Below are 16,470 nucleotides of genomic sequence, written 5' to 3'. Positions count from 1 at the left end.
TCCAGCAATCCATCCATCAATTGTTTCTTTTGCATATGTCGGCCTAAGTGGGAAGGGTATGCCCAGATGTGGGTCCCGTGCTCACTACATCACTGGATTCAAGCTAGCCTGGCTGATGAAGGGTGATGCCCTGAAACCGGTCCCAAGATGCTTGTTTCCGGTCCAGGGAGGACTTGGCTTGGCAGTTCGGGCTGCACTGTCCCCTCAAGGAACAGGGTCAAGACTGATTTACATATTGCTGGGTCCAAACAGGGGTGGTGTGGTGAGCAAAAGAATGATGGATTTAACCCGGATCCTGGTGACTGGGGGTGAATGTTTCCATTGTCCAGCATTCCGTCCATCAATTGTTTCTTTTGCATGTGTACATGCTGTGAGGCAAAACACTATTACACACAGTGCAATATAGGCAGTGGCTGAAGTGGGCTGATGCACAGCCCCTGAACATATGGTAAGATATGTTAACATATGACCAATGAATGCAAAAGGGTGAGTGAAAGGTCAAGTATGTATGTATATTTATGTGATTTATTTGGAAGCAGGCTGGCAATACATCTATTGCTGTCTCTAGGCCAGACCTGCTAAAGAATAAATATACATTCCATAAAAAACTCTGTTTCTTCCACTTAGTTTCTAAAATCTACAGCTCGGCAGGTTTGTGAGATGACATCTTCACAAGCACAGTCTCAAATGCACAAATATTTATGGAGGATAAAGCCTGCTTGGCAAGCTGTGGGAAAGCTTTTACTTTTCCTGGGAACTGAAAAAAACTGCACAGCAAATATTTGTATTGATGCCTGTCAGACACCGTTTATGGAGTCCCTGGACAAGCAGGGGCTACAGGGTCTCAAGAGTTGAAGTTGAGATAATTTGCCTCGGATGTCCTGGGGTCTGTCCTACTATTGCTCTACAAACTGGACCGAATACCACCCCTTCAGCACTAGACTCTCAGGGGTTGTGATGGTGTGTAGTCGCAGGATTCGAAGGAAGGTCTTGTCGAGCTGCAGGAGGTTAGGATGCTCACTCTCCCTTTTATAGTTCACTTGCTCAGTTCTTACATAGTTCAGGTAAATCTTTATTTTCGATCACTTGAATCCTATAAAATGCATCTCATGACAATCATAATTTAAAAAGGTTGAAATAAGAGAAAATTACATTAAAACACAGCAATGCTTCCTTAAAGAGAACGGGGGCAAATGGCCTATCTAACAACAACGTTGCTATATGGGATGTTATCCTTTCTAATGATATGTAGACTCTTATGAGCACAGTGGTTCCTGCAGCAACACACATACCATTCATTTTTTAATTATAAAATTTTAAAACAAAGTCACGACCCATTCCTACATATATTTTACATATAATTTAAAACATAGGGCCTAACACCTAAGAACATACATCTCAAAGAATAAGATAATACAAAAACCATCATACAGTATTGAATAGAATAAAATAGTCACACAATACACTTTTGAGCGTCGAATCCATAGGGCCATCAGAAATTTTGCCTAACCGAATACTACAACTCTCCTACTACCAGTACTGAGAATTCGGAGCACCTCAACGTGGTGTCTGGAACCAATACACCTGAATAGGGGTATAATCCACTTAGATCTCACATTTTTGTAGTAAGAGCAAAAGAATAATAAATGAACCACAGATTCAGATCCTCTTTTGCATGCTGGGCACTGCTCATCAAGTGGTGCTTGGTATTGCCATTTACCGCAGAACACCCTGGTAGGGAGTGTCTTGTATCTTTTTTGGAGGAACAATTTCCACACCATAGCTGGGACAATCTCCTCAATAGTGTAGTCATACTGTGGATAGGGTTTAAAATCTATGAATGCTAAGGTGAGCGGTCCCACAGCTTTGGTCACACTTTCACCTGGGTAAATTCCCAGTAAATTTCTTTGATCCTGTCTCTGGAAATCTGGGCCATCTTCTCTGGGTCTGTCCAATATGTTTCCGACCCTAATTTCCTGAGGAGTGCTCCAGTCAAATGCAACCAGGGAATTTTGCTAGTTACTCAGTTCTCATCACTGTTTGTGGACCAGTCCATTCCCGCAGTCATTTAGATTTGTCTCTGCGCATCTGCTCCTTCCCACTTCTGAGAGGTAAAGCAGATGAACCGGCAGCACCATTTTGTTCTCCTCTGACTGTAGGTGGTGGTCTTGCAGGCAAGGCCAGTGGTGCTTGCAGAAGAGTGGATCACACACGGTATAGATGGCCAGGTGCTCCGGGATCAGCACAGCCCTGCATAGGCTGATCTCCGCCTGGTGGAGCGGGCATCCACATGCCTATCTCAGACTGGCAGTGGGGCTACATCGTCTCTGAGCAACAGGGCCATCCACTGGCCTAACGGCTTTTGAGCAATGTGATTTAGTTCAGGCCACACTTCTTGTGGGCACAGTGGCTTAGCACAGGCCATGTTTCCTCTAGGCACTACACCATTGTACAGGCTGTGCTTCACTCTTGTCACCGCCCCGACTGGGATATAGCTATCTTTAGGTCAAGTTGTCACAGTCGCCACCAGGAACTGCTGTTGGAATGACTGTGACTCATTGACACCAAGCTACATAGCTTGCTTGCTGCAGTCCTCCTCATCTGGACGTCCCACCAGCTCCAGGATCACTCCAGGACAGTTACCAGGGCCCGACTGGCCTTAACGGGCATCAGGCGTTTCCCCATGAGACTGAGAGGGTGGGGGCTGGTTTTGCAGCATTGGGGGCCGTTTTTGTTTCTGGGGACCTGTTTTGCAGCATTACTACAATATCAGCCCCCAGTAACAAATGCAGCAGTGCTTCATATGTGCACCCACCCTCCTAGGAGGGGGGAGGGAGGCGCTGGTATGACAAAATTGCCAGGGCTGCTTTGGGTTCCCAGTCTGGCCCTGGCAGTGCCTAGTCCTGCATGATTAGCACGCTCTTTCCCTGACTCTGCTGGCAAGCTGCATTCTAGGCACTTCAGTCCAGGTATATAGCTCTTCCAGCAAGGGGGAGCCTCGAGTGAAGCCTCCTCACCCCTGAGAAGCTGGCTGTCAGGCGGACACTACTTCAGTTGGCACAGCAGTCCGATGATTACTTTGCGGAGCACTCACTTCCTTGGTCATAGAGAAGTTGGAGCTGGAACCATAAGTGGGGTAGTGTAGTGGGGTCCCACTTTTATTCAGTAAAAGCAGACAGGAGATGTGTATTCATTGACTTCACTTTCACAACCAACTTGGGGGCATATTATCAAGAAACGGCGTTAAAATTATCGCCGCTTTAGCGACAAAAAACTGCTGCTAAAGCGGCGATAATGGGCTTGATAATATGCCCGTGATAATTCCCATAGAAGCCCATGTTCTGGTGTCAACATGGGCTTCTATTGGAACTCTCTGCGGCATATTATCAAGCCCATTATCGCCGCTTTAGCAGCGGTTTTCTGCCGCTAAAGCGGCGATAATTTGAACGCCGTGCTTGATAATATGCTCCTTGATTCTCTCCAGGGTCCAAAAGATGTGTGAGCCTTTTGTGCTTGGCTGTCATGAGTCAAACTGAAACAGCAATCAAGGAAAAATAAACAGCCTGGCCTCATCTAAGGGGACCCCTGCACTTTGCACAACATAATTTCAATGCCTACTATCCACCAAATGGCAGTACTCCAAGAAGACAAATCATCGGCCCAGGCTCAACAAATGACCTAATTGACTTTCTAAAGGAGTCTTGTCTCCTCTTCCCTCACATAAGAGTCTAGGTCTCCTCCCTCCAGCTTTAGAAATGTCAGCAATAGACTTCCACTGATTGGGAAAACAATCTCACCTCCGTCTTTTGCAAAAGGTCAGGCCACGGGTGTCCAAAGTGGATCCCACAGGCCTTCATTACTTTTATTAACTTACGCACACCATGCATGTATTACACTGGCCACACACACAAACATGCACAACATACACTTGAGATGTTGGCATTAGGAGGCGTGCAGGTAGAGGTGGGTGAGCTGCTGAAAGCTTGAGCCAGGCTCGACCTCAAAGCTTGGGTTTGGCACAGCACGAGGTCGTGTTGGAACCTCGAGCCCATAACGAGCAGAGCTTTCATATGGTTTCTATCTGCCACCCTCGCTCTACCCTTATGCGTAAAGAGGAGAAAATAAATAAATAACATTTGAGTTAAAATCAGAGACAAATAGATTCACATTTAGTGACTGATTGGTACAACGTGAAACCAGAAAACCTGGATTAAGTGTGGCTTCTCCGCTTAATCAAATCGCCTGATTTTAGGCAAATATTTTATTCTACTGATTCCCTTTTTTCACTATAACATATAAAAAAACGTCAAAATACGTGAATTCAGAATAATAGCTGTACACAAACCTACTGGATTTGATTTAATAGACTGTAATGTTGCTTTATCTATAAGAATCTGGGCCACATACAGGGTTCACATGACAACTGTCTTGCCTGTTAGTTTTCTAATAGCACTGTCGCTAGGGCGTGGGCAGGAATGGGTTTGAGGTTATGTTTAAAACCTATCACTTTGTACTTTTCAGTGCAATGCTATAATGTCAAAGCCTCCATGTTAGAGTACACTTTTACGAATTTTAAAGAGTCTTTATTATATTTTACGTGATGTTCTTGTACGATTTACATGGCAAACATTTTCAGGGCTCGGGTTGTGCACGGGCTCTATGAGCCAAGCTAGACCCTTGGCTCGGATGTGGCTCAGCTCGTCCTGTTATTATTGCTGGCTCGCCTACCTGTAAGAGTAAGTGCATACGAGCGAACCTTTACATGAGTGGGCTAGTAGGCCTCCACTCCAGTCACAGAGATGAAAAGGTTTGGCCACAACAATGGATTAACTAAACACAGTAAACTGCTACCAGCGCTCCATTTGCGAAACCTACAACAGGGACAATTGTCCACTGTCTGTTTACAGGTGTGGCCAGCATGGCTCGTGGGTGGGAGGGTTGGAGCGGGGGTCGCAGGCAGGGGCACATGGGGGGGAGGGAGTGCACCCAGTAAAATAAATAAATAAATAACTTACCTTGCCACCGGGTCCCGTGTCGCTGCTCCTCCTGTCCTAGAACTTGAGGAACAGGAAGCAGGCCCCACTGACCAATCACAATGCTGCAATCCAGCGTTGTGATTGGTAAGCACCCAGGCTCCCTGACCAATCACAACGCTGCAGTGCAATGTTGTGATTGGTCTGAGCGTCCTGGTTGGACGCTTAGCCAGGGAATGGGGGCCTGGGCATGTTCTCCATGCAGGCTGTAATGCAGCCTGCAGGTAGAGACGGGAAAGCGCTCCTGACAGGTTTGGTTGGCCCGAGAGGGCTGACCAAACAGTCATTGCACACTTTAAAGTGGGCAAACCCCTCCTCTCCTGCCCTGCTCCTTGGGCATGGCAGCCCCAAGAAAAGAGGCAAGAAACATAAAATGAAAATAAATGAAAGTTATCGTCTTATGTTTCCTGCTTCTCGCATTGCTTTGAAAGAGGTGAGGCGATGCTCTTCCGCCCTAATGGAGGAGCCGCCCCGGTAATGCTTACTACCCCTAAAAAGGCGTTGAAGCGCCTAATGCAGGCAGCAGGCTGCTCTGGGAGCCCAAGGATACAGGCAGTAGGACACCATGCCGCCCCAACAATGGCACACTTACTGTTCTACCTATGTAACTAATGTTTAAATTAAGTTGTCAATTGTTTCTAAAGAGAGATGTGTCCGCGCATGCGTGCTTGTGATCAGAGTTAGAGGCCGCTCTTCCAAAGCAATGTTTGCACGATCAGTGATGGAGAAACAAGACAAACCCCTCGGGAGATGTCGTGGGCCCACTTTAGTCTTAAAAGCTCAATATCCGAAAAAGACGGCAGTAAACGCATATCCTCATCTCATCGCAGAACAAATGCAGCGCAAATTATATGTGTATTCTGTGCCTTCCGAAGCAATTTCCATGCAGTAAATTCAGAGCTGGGGTAATTAAGAGGGGAGGGAGCTGGAAACTCAGAGGAGGCGCATTGTAGTCTCTTTTCAAAAGGAGCGCAGCGTTCCTCGTTGGTGAATGTGCGGCTATTATTTCTTTTTAGAAGGGGAACAAAGGCGAAATGGAAGTAGGACTACTGTTCCGAGCACAGTGCACGGATTGATTCTAACAGCTGCTCTGCTTTGCTTTTCAGACACGTCTGCAGACATTGATGTGAGCGAACCAGACCCAGCAGAGCGGCTTTGTGCAAGAACCTGGAACCGACCTGGGATCAGTGGACGCCCATTGGAAGCCATCAGCTGCTCCCCACACAGACAAACATTGCATTAATATTTGCATTTGACATTTTCTGCTTCATAATTTGGATCCAGTTGGCTGATAACTTCCAGGGTTGTCTGGGACTTGCGAGCCAAGCTCAGCATGGCTCGAATTAATGCCTTTGTATTGGCAGCATGCCAGCTGCTGCTCGGATTGTTAACACATTCGCTTACGGAGTCCTCTGCCCCGAATGAGTGTCCACAGCTCTGTGTTTGCGAAATACGTCCGTGGTTCACTCCACAGTCCACCTACCGAGAAGCCACAACGGTGGACTGTAACGACCTGCGGCTCACAAGGATTCCCACCAACCTCTCTCTGGATACACAGGTCCTGCTCCTTCAGAGCAACAACATCGCTCGGACTGCAGACGAGCTCCAGCGTCTCTTCAATCTGACCGAGCTGGACTTCTCTCAAAACAACTTCAGCACCATCAAGGACACCGGCTTATCCAACCTCACACAACTCACGACTCTGCATCTGGAGGAAAACCAGATCTCAGAAATGACGGACTACTGTCTGCAAGACCTCAGCAACCTGCAGGAGCTGTACATCAATCATAACCAGATCAGCACCATCTCACCCAAAGCCTTCTACGGGCTGAAGAACCTTCTGAGGCTGCACCTCAACTCCAACAAACTGAAACTTCTTGACAGCCGCTGGTTTGATTCCACTCCCAACCTGGAAATTCTGATGATCGGGGAGAACCCAGTGGTGGGAATCCTGGACATGAATTTCCAGCCATTGGCCAATTTGAGAAGCTTGGTTTTGGCAGGGATGTACCTTACAGACATCCCAGGGAATGCTCTGGTTGGACTGGATAACCTGGAGAGCCTCTCCTTCTACGATAATAAACTGACCAAGGTGCCTCAGCTGGCACTTCAGAAAGTTCCAAATTTGAAATTCCTCGATCTGAACAAAAATCCTATCCACAAAATCCAAGAAGGTGACTTCAAAAATATGCTGAGGTTGAAAGAACTTGGTATCAACAATATGGCAGAACTAGTCTGCATTGACAAGTATGCTCTTGATAACCTGCCTGAACTTACCAAGCTGGAAGCTACTAATAATCCTAAATTGTCATACATCCACCGTTTAGCATTCCGTAGCATCCCTACTCTGGAGAGTCTGATGTTAAACAACAATGCTTTGAATGCCATGTACCAGAACACTGTGGACTCCCTTCCCAACCTGCGCGAAATCAGCCTGCACAGCAATCCACTCCGATGTGACTGTGTCATCCACTGGATGAACCCCAACAAGACCAGCATCCGCTTCATGGAGCCACTGTCAATGTTCTGTGCCATGCCGCCAGAGTACAGAGGGCAGCAGGTGAAGGAGGTGCTCCTGCAGGACTCCAGTGAACAGTGCCTGCCAATGATCTCTCATGAAGCATTCCCCAATCACTTGAACCTAGACATAGGAATGACCGTCTTTCTGGACTGCCGGGCCATGGCTGAGCCAGACCCAGAGATTTATTGGGTCACTCCCATGGGAAACAAACTCACTATTGAAACTTTCTCTGAGAAATATAGGTTAAGTGGAGAAGGCACCCTGGCAATCTCCAACATTCAAGTGGAAGATTCTGGCAGATATACATGTGTCGCCCAAAACACAGAGGGTGCGGATACCAGAGTGGCCACTTTACGAGTGAATGGAACTCTTTTGGATGGCACACAGTTACTGACAATTTATGTCAAGCAAGCAGAAGCCCACTCCATTCTAGTGTCTTGGAAAGTGAACTCCAACGTGATGGCCTCCAACCTGAAATGGTCATCTGCAACCATGAAGATCGATAACCCGCATATCACGTACACAGCCCGCGTTCCTGTGGATGTGCATGAGTACAACCTCACACACCTTCAGCCTGCCACAGAGTATGAAGTTTGCCTCACGGTGTCCAACATCCATCAGCAGATGCGCAAGTCTTGTGTGAATGTCACCACCAGTGGTGCTGCCTTTGCACTCGACATCTCAGACCAGGAAACAAGCGCAGCCCTTGCAGCCGTCATGGGTTCCATGTTTGCAGTCATCAGCTTCGCTTCTGTTGCCGTCTACCTTGCCAAGAGGTTCAAGAGGAAGAATTACCACCACTCCCTGAAAAAGTACATGCAGAAAACTTCTTCTATCCCCCTAAATGAACTGTACCCTCCCTTGATCAACCTTTGGGAAGCAGACAGCGAGAAGGACAAAGACGCTGCCTCTGAGGGGAAGCATAGCCAGGTGGACACCACCAGGAGCTATTACATGTGCTAACTTTGGGACATTCAGTCCTCCCTCCTTGCCCGGGGACACTTCCAAGAGCTCAAGTGCTCATTTCTGGGAGTGTAGTTTTTGCTTCTGGTAATAAGAAGCTCTAAGACCTTTTTTTGCTTTATTCTGCAAAAGTGATGAGTTTGGAGATGGTGTTTTTTTAAAATTCTTTTTCTGCCGTGCTGGACTGTGGCAGATTCACGGGTGGACAGTTTAAATATGTTTTTTTCTTTGTTTTAGTATAGCGTATCGCAACACTTTTTGACACACATTGCAGCAGCCCCACCTGGCTTTTCCCTTTTTTTGTAATTTGCATCTGTGCTCATAGACAAAAAACTCTTCTGTTCTCATGGTAGTGCTCAAGACATATTTAGTGCAACCCCCCCCTACGCCCTTCCACGTTTTCTATGAAAGACTGCAGGCGGAGGTTGGAGGTTGGGGGGGATGGTGTTACTCTTTCCATGCCATACCCTACCCTATGCAGCACAAGGCCCTGTGAGAATTGACCGGAAGCACATGCACTCGTGGTGTCTTGAAAGAGGCTGCCCAACCTTTCTGTGTGGTTGTATCAACTGATGCAGAACATTCTCATTTTAAACAGACGAGTTGTTTCTTTTGTATTGAAGTAGATTAGGAGGCTTAACTAGAAGCGAACAGAGGATAGAACAATGTATAGCCAAGTTTTTAAAAACAAAATTAAAAAATAAAATAAATATGCATTTGTTTCTTCTATTTAGTATATACATTAAGTTTTTAGCTGTGCTTAAATCACCAGTGACTGGTGAAGGACGATAGCAGAACTTTAATAAAGTATTTGTTTTGATTTTTAAATACGAAATTTACAGCATTCGTTCAAATTTTTGCATTTTTTTCAAAATAAATGTATGTCTATATTCTTGTATTACCAGTTATCACGAATTAATATGCCTATCACCCTTCCACGTGCAAAAACCCTTTTCAAATCTGTGCAATTTTTTATTAGGAATTCACGTTCTTAGAGAATCTGCAGGTAATGTCAGATAGTGCATCACTAAAAGACGTAACTAGTGTCTTGAATTATATTTAGTGTACAACGTTTTCTGCATAGAAGTTTTTTTTTAAAAAAAAGTAATAAAACTTGCTTATTTATTGTAAAATTCCGTGTTTTTATTACACTGTTCTTTACTGGGGATGACAAAATATTGGAAGGCTGTTAAGTACTTGCTTCTCAAGAGATGTTAATATCTTTCGCTAGCATATGATGATCGATTGGCAGACCACAAAAGAAATCCGCTTCGTAATGCATACTGTATGAGCACGAAGAAAGAGTGGCATTTTGGATATTTCAAAACAGCAATAATATGTGATGTTAGGTTAGATGGTGCAACAAATAGTTAAAAAAAAAAAACAAGAAGAACCGTGAAAGACAATCCCTCAAAAGTAAGTTCATATGTGAATAGATACATGTCAGATACTAGCGTGAAGCAACCTAAGTAGGAGTTTTTGATGTCACAGGCCTCCCTCCATAGCTATGGATACAATATCATATGGCACAATCACAAGATGGTTCTCTTGTGTCCGAACTGTACAAGTACACACACAATGCGGTTTCTTTTGTTTTTCACATGCTGGTGTATGTGATTTCAAAGCTACTAAGGCACTCATTAAGAAGAACGGTGGTGATGTACACAACTTGGCAGGAAATTCCTTGGACAAAAATTATAGTCAAACTAAATTATGTTTCCACTGTTATTCTGCGGGTTATACATTACTACCCTTTTCTAAATCGGGCCCTCATCATGTGGCCAGTTTGTAGAGAACTCCCCAATTCTTCGCCTCATTGCATCTGCACACTCACACCTCCACAACCCTAGGTCCACTTCCATTCCAGTGTACTGCTTTTACACTGTGCCAGTACCTCCTTTCATGCTGTAATCTGTGCCTGTCACCGGGTGTCCATTGGTTATCCCGGTCCCCTTTTATTGATCAGTGGCTACATCCAGCCATTGTTGTGGTGTTTACCCTAAGACGACAAATCACCTCTAGACAACACTACATATCTACACGATAGAATGAAGACTCTGACCTAAATTTAATGATCTCTGAATCAATCAATCAATCAATGAAAACTTTATTCGGATCATTACAATCCATAAAAGTACAGAAAAAAAAAAAAAACATAACATTTATAAAATCATACAATTAGACAATAAAATGCTGTTTTGCACATAAGGGGTAAACCATATTACTTTAGGACATTGTTAGCCGGGCACGAACCACAGTTTTTAGAAAAGAGCTCACGCGAAAGACAAGTTCATCGTCATCCAGGGACAAAATCATTGAAAATGCAAGTTCCAGGCTAAGGGGTTTTAATTTTTTAAAATACGGGGATAAAAACCATTTAATATACTTCATATAAAATTTACAAAAAAATAAAAAATGTAAAATTGTTTGCCTACTCTGAGAGTCACAAGGGCATGGCTCAGCACATTGGTCATTAAAATTCCATAAAGGAAAGCTAAGTGCATATTTAATGGTGTCTGCCCTAAGGCGAAATATAAGGCCACGCTCCCAATGGCTCAACGGAAGAGTTAAATAACTAGGTGTCGGATAAATTGTAAGATTATGGGCTAGGTATCCACGGACACTGGGTTTCAGAGACTCCCTAGCTACCCTTTCGGCGTCAAATAACATATAAAGTGCTTTTTTAAGTTCGCATTTGGTGGGGAGCACAGTGGTAGTTGGTTCTAGGAAGATGTTTTCAAGATTCACGCTGCGGAATACGCTAGACACCCCTGATAACCAGGGGATAGCCAGGCCCCTGTCGCAGCGTAGACAATCCTCGATGATATCCCTAGTCAAAATGGCGGCAGGGTTTTTCCAAATCGCCAACCAAAAAAGGGCTGGGCGTGCACGAATAAAATCCCCTATAAAATGCAACCCCAATTCCCTATGACATATAAAATGTGGGGAAGTGATAGGAGCACATAGAAGTTTCCTACAAAATCTGTGTTCCTCAATAATTAAATCGGAACATCTAGCGGTTCCCCAAACTTCAGCACCGTAGGTAGCAACCGGGACGCATTGGGTTTTGTATATTTTTAGAATAGCAGGCAATGCCCCGGTTAATTTTGGACGGGGGAGACTCAAAATACAGTTAATGGACTTTGAGAACTTACTCCTGGCGTGGGCTATGTGCCCATGCCAGGAGTTGTTCGCAGCAAAGACCACACCCAAGTACGGGAAACTGCTAGTAGCGCCCAATCTTTCAGCCCCCACAACTATACTGCCAATGTGACGCCTCTTCGGGCCACAAGACATTACAAAAGACTTCTTGAAATTAGTCTTCAAATCTAGGGAATCCATATGTGCAACAAAGCCATTCACTAAGATGCGTAAAGCGTTTGGGGTGCGCCCCATAAGGACCGCATCATCTGCGTAGAGCAGAGCGGGGAGATAATTCCCTTTTATTGACGGGACATCGGTAGTTAAAGAAACCAGGTGTTTGTGAAGGCCGTTAATATATATTATAAATAAGAGGGGGGCAAGGACGCAGCCCTGTCTAACCCCTCTATTAACTGTAACTAGCTCAGAGACCTCGCCCCCAATACCAATCCTAACACAGGCCTTCAAGTCTCTGTGCAAATAGGCCAGGAAATGTACCAAGGATTCATCCAGACCGTAATCCAGTAAAGCCTTCCATAATAACGACCTATTGACAAGGTCAAAGGCAGTGGATAGGTCCATAAAGGCCAGATAGATTGGGCAATTACGTGCTACGGTGTATTTGCCCAAAATGAGGTTCAGGTTAAGACACTGCTCCGCGGTACCGACTTTGTTGCGGAAACCCAACTGGCAGCTCTCTAAAATTTGGTTATCCTCGGCCCATAATAAAATTTTATTGTACAATACTCTCCCTAAAATCTTTAAAGTGTTATCAATAAGGGAGATAGGCCTGTAACATGCCGGTTGGGAGCGGTCGCCCTTCTTAAAGATAGGCACTATTATACTGGATGACCAAGTTGATGGTGGTGGAGAAGTAAAAGTTAAATTCTTAAAAACATTCAGCAGAAGTGGGGCCCATAAGTCAGGGTGAGCCTTAATGATATCGATTGGGAGGCCATCTGGGCCAGGGGCTTTATTCCCCGCACTCTGTGCGATGGCCTCTTCCACCTCAGATAATAATATATCGACCCGTAGGGGACTGTTAAATATTGGGGTTGCCGCCCCTGAGGGTGGGGCCGCGTAGATCTTAGAAAAGTGGTCCACCCATGCGGCTCCAGGGATGGTGCAATCCATTGGAGTCGCAAGCTGGCCCGAACAACGCAGGTCTTTCACCGCACCCCAAAAGATATCCCCCCTTCCCCGGGCGGCTGTTTGCGCTAGCACCTCCCAACGTTCCTCGAGGATCTCCTCCTTCCTTTTGCTTATGGCCAGTTTGTAGCGAATCCTGGCGTTTTTTACGTCAGACAGGTTCCTCGGGCTAGCAGATAAAACTAGTCGCAATTCACGGTTTGCCAAGGAACACTCATGGTCAAACCATCCCTGGTCTTCTGTAGTGGCGCGCAGTGGGATAGTAAGCTGTGCTCGAAGAACTGAGCAGATCTTAACAAAATCGTCTACTGCCCCAGGGTTAGGACTTAAGTCAGACAAACATGAGAAAAAAAGCGGGAGGTTATCTTTAACCAGAGTCTGAACAGTTGTCATGACATTAATGCCCCTCCATTTTAATCTGAAATTGTTTGAGCCAGTGGAGAGGTCCCTAGCACCACATTCCTTATTGTAAACTGGTCGATGGATGATCTTCAGGCTGATCTTAATAGGATTATGATCCCCTTGGGACATTGGGATGACCATAGCCTTACTAATGCAATCTGCCAGCCCAGGGGAAATAAAAATGTAATCAATTGTTGAGGAACAATCTCTACCTCTAAATGTGGGCACTAGTGGGACAGTCGGGAAACGGTCCATAGCGTTCTCCAAATTATGTGTGCTCAAAAAGGTAGTTAGTTCCGCACCCCTTTGACACCCCGAGCCCAAATTACAGTCCTTGTTAATTGGGCAATGATCGATTAGTTTAGCGTTAAAATCACCACCCAGTACAAGGCCAGAAGTATCGTTAAAATCAGCCCTAGACTCCAAAGTGGTAATAAAATTGAAAAGGTTCTTAAAATGTAAATTAGATGATAAACTAAAATCATTATTATAAAAATTGATCAGAAAAAGACTAGCTTTCTGTTTAAATAAAATAGCCTGGAAATTCTGATTATTCGTCTGCAAGACCCTGGAAGAGCCTCCAACAGAGATGTTGATCCAAATGGATAAACCTCCCGAGGGGCGGCCCATCCTAGATTTAGTGGCAAGAATATTATAGCACTGAAACCCATTAACATGTAAGTTCTCAGTAGCCCACGTTTCCTGTAACATAACTATATCCTGACTCTGGATAAAGTTGACCCACCCAGGGTCTAAAAGCCTTTGCTTGAGGCCTGCTATATTCCAACTTATAATATTTAGAAAATTTGAAGTGCCAGTCCTTGGTACTGTACACCCCGGTGACTTGGCATGATCATCAGGGGGGACAGTTACGGGGGCTAACAGCGGAATAAGGTCCTCAATCAGCGACAGGGGAGAAGATTCATTACTCGATCTTGGTTGTCAATCAGGGACATCTAAATCAGACAGAGCCAAGAAACGATTGGCCAGAGGGAGGGCCGTAGATATAGTCATACAATTATTGGAGTTAGGTTTATAAAAGTGGCCAAGGGAAAACATGCATATATTCGTCGTAAGCCCTGGCAATAACTCAGGGGAGCGCATTAGAGACTGAACAATATGAGGTCTGGAAAAATTTATGACAATGCAATCCCCATTGATATTTTTGGCCGAATTGCCCACCCATCCCACTCTCCGCACCATTATAATATCATGCAATCTGGCCGGTTCAAAGCCCTTATGTTTCCCTAACCAGTCCACACATTTGTTACGAAGGTCCACCCATGATTCCTTCTTCGTGTCAGACAAACAGGGGACTCCGGCTAAAATTATGACATAAGGGTATGATGCGGGAGGGAGGTTCTCTGAATCCTTTCTTAGGGTCATGCCCATATTCAGCCCTTTGTTTTGACCGGATGGGATCCCTCTCTTTGAGTACTCATGCAAGCGCGCATTTGATGATGACGCCCAGGTCCTCCTCCGGCTGGAGATGTTTGAAAATGTGGAGACTCTTCAGCTTCAATACTTCCCGGAGCAAGGAATCTTTCTGAGTGATCCTCAGTTTTCAAAAGATAAATAACAGAAAGACTTGAGGTATTGACCATGAATGCCCAATCCGATGTGTGCTGTGACCTTCTTTGGCTTCCCCATCTAGGGCTGCATGCGTTCTCATTCGTAAAATGTGGGCTCCTCTTCTGATTGTGTGTTATCTCTGTACCAACAGCTCAGAGCTAAGCTCAAGTCTTGGTTTTCAATTGAAAATAGTCAAGATGTTACCTTATCCTTCAAATACTCTCTTGAGTCTGCTATGAAGGCTATTGGATTTTAATGGTTGGAAAACAGAATCACTTGTATTTTAGCACCCTTGCTTGTATACTTCCTAAACTCCAGAAAGTGCACAATGGGGCAGCACACTTTCTACTGTTACTTACCAAATGTGATCACATTGGATCTTGCCCCGCGATGGACCTAATGGAAAGACAGCTTAAAGTTTAAAGCTCTATACATTGTGCTTTAGCTAATGTTTTAGCAAGGTTTTTTCATATAATTGTTCACATATGATAATTACACATAGCTTGTGACTCTTTACTAAGCTGAGTAACATCTGCTAAGAGTAGTCAAACTTTCAAAGGCATAGTAAGGGAGCCGTGCATTCACACCCCTCCCAATCATGTAACCGTACATCCTGGTAAGCTACTTTTGGGGTACTGAAGGCCTACTTACTTAATAATGGCTGCAAACAGTAATCTACATCTAATATCTGATGTGTTTTAAAAGCCAAGGAAGCCATATCGTGGCATAGCAGCACTCTACAAACATGAGCCGGACAGTATGTAGAAAGAAAAATTATGGTAAGTGCCTCCAAAGGAGCTTGTGTAAGATAATGTATCCTGGTCGTGTGATTGAATCCACCTAGGGTGAGTGTGGTCATCCATACAGGCCTTAAAGGGGTCATCCAGTGATCAATGTCAGAACAGATCTCAAAACCCAAGCTGACATCATTAAACAAACAAATATTCTAGAGCACATAATGTTGGTGAGTGTTTGAGATACACTTCTGGGCAAAGAGAACTGCTGTTGTCTTTACATTGGATGGTCCCTTGGGAGCCTCTGATGGGAACCAAGATGGAATTTGAACTGTAGTTGGCACTTACAACAAGACCTGTAATTAGTACTGGAAACATACAGCACCATAATCACAGTGCTTGCACTCTACAGCTAGTACTGTGGAAGCTCTGTGTGGACGCCATGATGTAGCAGAATGGCTTGGCAAATTCTGTGACCTAAACAAGCACAGTTTGGGTCCTACTAAAGCAAACTTGAAATATTTATGTAACTTTACTTTGGGTTTTCAAGGCAGGTGTCACAGTGAGAGCAACTTCCCACTACCTTCCGGCTTCCTAACCAGTGCCTGATGTGGATGCCAGAGCCTCAAGGTACAGAAGAGGCCACCATAGGCTGGATGAAATGAGGGGTAGATACAGGAAGCTGAGCACCAGTGGAGAGTGTAGAAAAATAGGTGCCACAGGGAAATGGGGCACAGGAGGCTGCGTGCCCATAGTGAGGGTGGTACAGGATGAGAATGGATGCTGGTGGTAACAATAGGATGTAGTAGCATGTCAGAGGTCATAAAGGGAGGCTAGAGAAAGACTCATATCTGCGGTTTCCGGGTCTCTACTGCATCAGTGTGTCTTTTCTCCTGGCTGTGCTGGCTCTCCAGCATCTGAAACAAGCCTCAGGCCATCACTTCTGCAAAGAGGG

The 16,470-nt window shown here is 45.0% G+C and overlaps 1 protein-coding gene across 1 annotated transcript in view; it reads left to right on the top strand.

Moving 5' to 3' along the window:
- The window catches only part of LRRN1 (leucine rich repeat neuronal 1), a 59,170-nt gene extending 49,526 nt beyond the window's left edge, over window positions 1–9,644 (top strand). The window contains exon 2 of the mRNA XM_085624514.1: window positions 6,140–9,644. Within this exon, the coding sequence (XP_085480640.1) occupies window positions 6,367–8,517 (2,151 nt within the window). The 5' untranslated portion in view covers window positions 6,140–6,366 and the 3' untranslated portion in view covers window positions 8,518–9,644. The remainder of the gene's footprint in view (window positions 1–6,139) is intronic.
- Window positions 9,645–16,470: the final 6,826 nt, after the last annotated feature.

This window comes from Triturus cristatus, chromosome 9 (genome assembly GCF_964204655.1).
Source record: "Triturus cristatus chromosome 9, aTriCri1.1, whole genome shotgun sequence".
Classification (NCBI taxonomy): Eukaryota; Metazoa; Chordata; class Amphibia; order Caudata; family Salamandridae; genus Triturus; species Triturus cristatus.
The sequence above is the reverse complement of the archived record's forward strand: the minus strand, read 5'-3'. Positions and strand labels throughout refer to the sequence as shown.